At 37.8% G+C, this 7,202-nt stretch overlaps 1 protein-coding gene across 1 annotated transcript; it reads right to left on the reverse strand.

The window, feature by feature from the left end:
- Positions 1–3,147: 3,147 nt before the first annotated feature.
- XKR9 (XK related 9) lies at positions 3,148–4,900 on the reverse strand. The gene is given in 2 exon segments (XM_030479602.1): positions 3,148–3,842; positions 4,789–4,900. Coding segments are annotated over 2 exon segments (735 nt in total). The 5' UTR covers positions 4,886–4,900; the 3' UTR covers positions 3,148–3,204.
- Between the last annotated feature and the right edge of the window lie 2,302 nt (positions 4,901–7,202).

A 7,202-nucleotide genomic window follows, 5' to 3' on the forward strand; every position in this document is an offset into this window, starting at 1 on the left:
TGTTTTTCTTTAATTTATTAAAATACTTCTTCTAAGATGTAATGGACATACTTCACAAAAAAGAAAAAAACACATTTGTTTTCAATTTGCAGTTAGGTTAAAATGACAAGGTCAGGCACAATGCATGAACTGAATGGCAGCTGAATTTCAAGAGTAGTCAGGGAACAGAAAAGATATGTATGAAGTCTATTGTTTGCACTTTACACCTAGGTGAAGTGGGGCTTTGTTTTGTCTGAAGTGGTCACTGATAATATGAAATATGTCTAGAGCCAATTCATGTGCTTCCTTGTCCTCCTTGCTACAGTGATTCTGAGTTAGAATGACCAAATTAATGAGAAGTCATTTTCATAACTATGAAAATGAAGAGAATCAAAGTGAAAATCTTGAACTCAAGGTCAAGAAGAAATGAAGGAGGTTAAAGCTGACAACAAATAAATAAGTCTACAGGGGACAAGCTAACAGGAATTCTGCTCTCTTGAGGCCCTCTGGCTGATGACAGCAAAAATGGAGATGTTCACAGTATCTGTGGCAGGACACCAAAGACCTGTTTAAGCTTTACAAAAGAATCTGCGTGATTTCCCAAAGGATTGTTTCCCAGTTTTAGGATATAGCTGGGCTGAATTTAATACACCCACTAGGACTTAGAGGCATAAAATAGGGATCAAAACTTAAGTAACTGTATTTTGTGTGTACATGAAATAGTGTGATATAAATAGCTACCTAGATGCCTTCTTTACCAACTCAGCTTCAGTATAACATTCTTCTCAATGGCACAGAAGAGGGAACGAGGAGAACAACAGAAAGCAGCACAATATTCAACTTTTCTCCCATGAAAGAAAATGAGTGTTAGATGTTGGCCAGAATGATGGCAATGAAATACTTTTATATGGAATTTATCAGTTCACTGAAAGGAAAAAAAAAAAAGACCATGATATATTTTTTTGTTTCACCAAAAGTAACCTTCATCCAGAGCAAATTAGGCTCCAAATTTCTGGCATCTGGCAGCAGGCAGGCAACCTGGAGGCCCCAGGGCTGAAACTCCCACATTAGCACTTCTCAGAAGCTCATATTTCCCCAGAGATCTGCTTCTCAGATAACGTACAAAGTTTGAAGTCTTCTTCCAAGTAACAGTTAGACAAATTTTTGTCATTTTCTGCAAGATAGACATAATATTCTCCCTTTTCCACTGAACCTTTTTCACTAGTCCCTTCTCAGGATTTCAGATGGACAAACAATAAGTGTGGGAAACAATATAGAATCATTTAGGATCCTATTTTTTCATAGCAAAATAAGAGTACATTCAGCTTAAAAGCAGGCATGGATTTTGCTGCCAACAGCACCATCACCATTAATAAATATTCTGTACATAAAGTAGACAATTTAGGGCAATCATGGTGCATGAAGCAGGATGGAGCCATAGGCTTTTTCTCTTACTTAAGCAGCCATTCCAGGGCAAACAAATCTAGAAATCTCTTTCCCAGAGTGGAGAAGTGAAGGTACTAGTTTATGTATTCATATTAGGAAAACTGTTGCTTAAATTTCATGGATTGTGCTTTTTTATCTCTTAAATTCTGGACCTATGTTCTAGTTCCCCTTAAGCAGAAATGAGGGATTTTAGAAATAAACTTTCTACTACACTTCTTTTTCACACATATCCTCAAAAAGGCTTACCATTCAGTCCAAGAAATGAATTTGCTTGAATAGGATTAGGGAGATGTAAGTGGTTGAGAGTGGTTGAGAGAACTATGGAAATGGAACAGGAAAGAAACACATTTAGAAACTTTCCCAAGCTGTGCTAATGCTGGAGGGGTAACAAGATAAAGGCAGTCTGCAGTCCATGGACTTGACAAAAAGGCTCAAGACACAGGTCTTCAACACCCTAGTTATCAACCAAAGCATCAGCCCTTCCTCAAAGTTTCATGGAAGTTTGCTGTCAATCAATAATGTTAACAGATTTGGTTCGTGGCAAAGTTTATCAGTTTTTCTTATCTCTAGTCTCTTTTCTCAAGCCCTGTTTCCTTTGCCTGTGGCTACTCTAACTGCACATGTGAATTATTGGAAGGGAGAACGGGGGGAGAGAAAGAGCCCCAATTTTCATAATTCAGATTTAAGATGCAGCAGCTCTGAAAGACTTAGCCGTAGATTTATTTCTGAAGAAGCTGTGGCTATAAAGCTTATTCTCTTTGTTATTGACTTAGCATTTGAACATAGGACTGAAATACCGTCTAATTTCACTGTGCCTTCTGCCAAAAAATCTTGAGAGACAAGCTGATTATTCCATCGTTTCCCAGCCCCTGTGAGTGCAATGCATCAGGACAGTTGCTTCTCTGTTCTACAGTGACAAGACAAAAGAAACTGCACCACTGCATACCTTGCATAGCCTCCTACTTCAGCAGAAACCAGCATTTAAAGTATTATATCTTAGAGCTCAAAAGAGAGGAAAGCTTCAAGGAAGACAGTTCTTCCTTTATATGCAAGACTCCTGTTGCCGTCCATAAATCACTCTGGCTGCTATTGTAATCCAGAAGAACAAGCTGGCATCAGCCCTAAACACAGAAGGTTGTGAGAAAGATTAGCAGAACAAAACCAATAAAGGGGTCATTAAAACACCTAGAAGATAAAATGCTTGAAAATATCTCTCCAAATTTTCTTGTGGCAAGACAGTGATTGAGCCATAAATCAAAGCTATGCTTCTTCAGGGGATATTTAGAGAGAAGGCCATACAATTTGTAACAATCCTCATCTAAAGAACTGCAGCTCTTACGCTAATGGGGAAGAGTAGATAACCGATCATCACCCTCTATTATTTCAAATGCACTCCTTTCCTTCCAGCAAGAAAAGCAAGCTTTGTTTTTAACAGAGTCAACATAAATGAATAGAATATTGTTTTAATGCTAGCTTTCATTTGATTAACTTTTAGCTTTCCCTATGTTTTATTTGCGTTGCTAAAAATGGAAACAGTGGATTGTGTTGGATGGATTAAATTACTTCTTTTTCAAAAGTTAGTTTGACCAGAACATAGAGAAATATTCATGTTATAAAGGCTTTGTACAGCGTCACTGAAAACAATAGTTATACAGAGCAAATAACTCTGGTCCATTATGTACTACTCAATGACAATACATGAGAAACAATGACAGAGGAACAGGCTGTCCAGCAAGCATTTGCTTTGAAGTCCACACAATAAAAAAAAATCTACATTGTTCACTGCATTATGAAATTTTGAAATCTACAGATTTTCACTCTATCTTTTTGTCCTGCCTTTCCATCAACTTCATCTGAACATGCATGTGGTCTGCAATAAGCAATGGGATGAAAACACCTATAATAAACAACAAGAAAAATAATACCTAATGCCAGACTAAGAATAGTTAGGATGCTCACAATTGTAAAACTGATTTCCTTGATAACGGAAGGTTTCCAGAATATATATACAAACAAAATACCCAGAGTTACAACAGTCTGAGTAGCATAATAAATAGAAACTTATGTTTTTCTCCCCTTTATGTTAAAAAAGGTAAAAATTAGAATGATTTCAACAACAGTTCTGTACAGATATTCCATCTTCTTAGATTTGCAAAATGTTGTACCTTGTTTCAAAGTCCAGGTGAAGCCACAGATCCAAAGAAATATCGGCAGAATTACAGAACTTCTAACACTTAATAACTTGATCATTGTAATGCTGAGTATCCACGAAGTGATGGTAAGCAATTTATAGAAGAGACACACTAACCTGGAAAGCACAGGAAATTCATCTTTATCAGGCAGAGATTTTTGTAATGATATCTGATAATCAACTGTTGAAAAGGAGATACCACCAAAGGACATAATAATGGCAACATCTAAACAAAACACGAGGAAAAATGTTAGACCAAAGAAAAAGATACTTATTTTGTGTTATAATTTCTGAATGAACTTTTGGACAAGTTCATGTTTTCTTAACACTTTCTTTATATCAATTTTATATTTTCTCTATGCTTCTGAACAAGTCACCTTCATTTTAAGGCTCAGTTTAGTTACCTAAATCTAGGCATCTAATGCTGTTTGGTATGCTTCTCGCCACTAATTAATTTCCTAAGTTGTGTGTTGCATTTGCCATCTCCATTCACAGATGACTTAGAAATTCACAGAGTATTGCAAATAACCCATGAAAATTTAATTTTCAGCAGCTGATACTGGCTCTGGGGTGTCTATAATGTAGAAATCTATACGTAAGACTTGACCCTTCACATGGTCATATTTAGAGTAAGTCAATGTCTTGCCAGTAATTCTGCTAGTATTAGAGCTGGAAATGGTACAGTTCCTCTCTTGCTTCTGCAAGTGGAACCATATCATCCTATGGCTCTCTTCATCATATTGCATTCTGCAATGCTGACATATCCTTAGTTTTTTCTGACTCTGTCCCCCATCTGTAACATGGATGATGGTAGTGGCAGCTCACAGGGCTGCTCTAAACACATTACTGATTCCCAGATGCTCAGTTAGCAGTTTTAAAAGAAACTGTAAGCAAAAGCACATGAAACAAACTGTTCTGCAAATTATATACTAGTTGCATTACTTTCAAGTGATGTATCATGTTTATATTAGATTCCGTGACTTGTTATTGTGAAATCTTTCTTCTCATGGATTGAGCAGAATGGACCATCTATTAGTCAGAAATTCTAACTAAATGCAGAGTAATCATACGGCAGAGTGCATCTTTTCCAAGGCATGTTTAAAATGTTATCCAATCACGAGTTATCTTTTTAGGTAAGATACTCCACTTGCAAATTGAGGAGAAGGACTCACATTGAGAGAAATTACTTTTGCCGTGTTCCATGAGGATATAAATCTGGACACAAAGTTGTGGTGTAGTCTCAAGAAAAGTCTTGAATATCCTGAGCATGTTAATATCAGTCACTACATCAATGGCTTGTTTCTGAAGGAGGTTGGGAGAGTCTGTTTCTGGTGCATCTCCACTGCTTTTTTGTTTAAATGCAGCTTGGTAGCCATATTTCAAAGCAAACCAATACCTATAAAAAAGGAGACTTGATTAGACAGTGGTTTTTAGAACTACAATTCAATAAAATGATATAGCCTAACAATGTTTTTTCCAATGTCATTCTCCATTCACATTTTATCTTTGAATGTAATCCAGCACCTTCTGCTAAGATAAAATTTTGTTCGATATCTATCTAGTATCAGTGATATCAGATAATATTTTAAGCCCAACAATATCAGTGCAATGTAAAAACTACTAAAGCCGAATGAGACTTGCCTGAATAAATATTACAAGCTTTATTCTGTTACATTCTTATTTCTTTAGAAGTACTGCATTTCTGAAAATTCTCCTAGCATCTCTCCTCAGTCTCTTTTTGAGATACTTGTTCAATTTCTTTGTATCCTTTTAAGAGTATTAGTGAATATCCAGCTGTGAACATCCACATCTATATAATACAGATCCATAAGCCCCAAGGATATCTGATGAATTGCAAACATGCAACAGGCTGAAAAAAAAATCACTACATTATTATTTTCTAAATACTCAGGAAGACTATAATTTCAGAAAATTATTTTCAAGACACATGGGTTCCTGGGTTGACAAATTCTGTTAATAATCTGAGTGGTTTTACATGAAGAAGCCATTTGCCTTGGCAAATGAGTGCATCTGAATGACTTTTAGAACAGTTCTGGTTTATTTTCAATTAAGCTTAAACGAACACTTCCTCTAAAAAAGCAGTAAATTCAAAGATACATGGGATTAGTTAGTCACAACTGGTGTATATTCTGTGTGGTAAAGAATCTTTTCTGGTTTGGATATCTTTAGTGCTCTGCTTAGAGATATATAAAAGCTATCTCTTATTCCCATTTTCAAGACCCTTGTTTCAGGCCTGGAGGTGGGTATAGCACCTTAGAGGGGAGAGAATGCTTAAGTTTTAATCAAAAATCATTTTGATAATTAAGGAAGGAACCAGCTGTTGTACATGATAATGAGCACAAGTGTGTTTAGGAAAACAGGATGGTGGCTACAACCTGATGTAGGACCAGAACTGCACCTGCTGGAAATAATAGTATTTCTGCTGTCCCTAATCATAGAATCCTAGAACGGTTGGGGTTGGAAGGGACCTTAAAGACCATCTGGTTCCAACCCCCGCTGCCAACTCCCCTGTGCTCAACCTCCAGGGTGATCTTGCCAGTCAGGGTCTTCCTGAAGATCTGCATGCCACCTCTCAAGTGCAGCACAAGATGGGGAGTGGATTCCTTCTTGAAACAAAAAGCATTGACCCTAAAAACACTGCAGGTACCTTGGGGCTGATAGACAGCCTGGAAGCCTTTACATTCTTTTCCCCCGGAGGGACACCTTCCACTAGACCAGGTTGCACAAAGCCCCGCCAGCCTAGCCTTGGACACTGCCAGGGATGGGACGTCCACAGCTTCTCTGGGCAACCTGTGTCAATGGACTCATACACAGAGACACACAGCCCTGGTGAATGATCTGACTCATTGCACTACTACTTTGGAAGCCAAGGGAGGTAAGCAGTGCTCTTTTCAAAGATAGATTAAACGGGGAAATAGCCCATAAACAGGATTTTGATCATAACAGCCTTCAGAAATCACTTTTAAGCCTATTTCTGCCTACTCAGTCCCAGACATCTTGAGCTTCCAAAATTCTTCTCCAATGAACCTATTTTGACTGTAACTGGCAGGCAAGAACAGCATAAGCAGTCCTTGCTTCAAGAAAACTCACTGTTATTCAGCTGATTTTTCTAGCATTATAAACATTGTAAAAGCCCTCCCCCTCAACAGAAGAATTTAGTTATCTGGATTATGAAGATTACATCATTCATTCAGATCTATTTTCTTGAGAAATCAAGCAGAACACCACAGACTATCACTTGGTTATCTTACACAGTTGTACAAGCCTGCTAACATGGAGGCTGAGAAAGGCAAGGTCCTATGCCTTAGCTTGCCTCCTACTTGCATTCCCTAAGGCTTCATCTAAGATGATTTCAAGATTCATGCCGAAGTGCCACAGGTTGCCGATTCCCTGATTGTCCATAGGATCATATGCACTACGGACCCCATGAAACCCATGCAGTTGCATTTCCTTTACATAGAAAACTGGGAACAGCAGATCATTAGACATCTGGATCTCACAGAATGACAGTATGACAGTGGAGCACAGTCCCTTTCTGCTTACAAACAGAGCTAGGAAGAATCTT

Source organism: Strigops habroptila, chromosome 1 (assembly GCF_004027225.2).
Source record: "Strigops habroptila isolate Jane chromosome 1, bStrHab1.2.pri, whole genome shotgun sequence".
NCBI lineage: Eukaryota > Metazoa > Chordata > Aves > Psittaciformes > Psittacidae > Strigops > Strigops habroptila.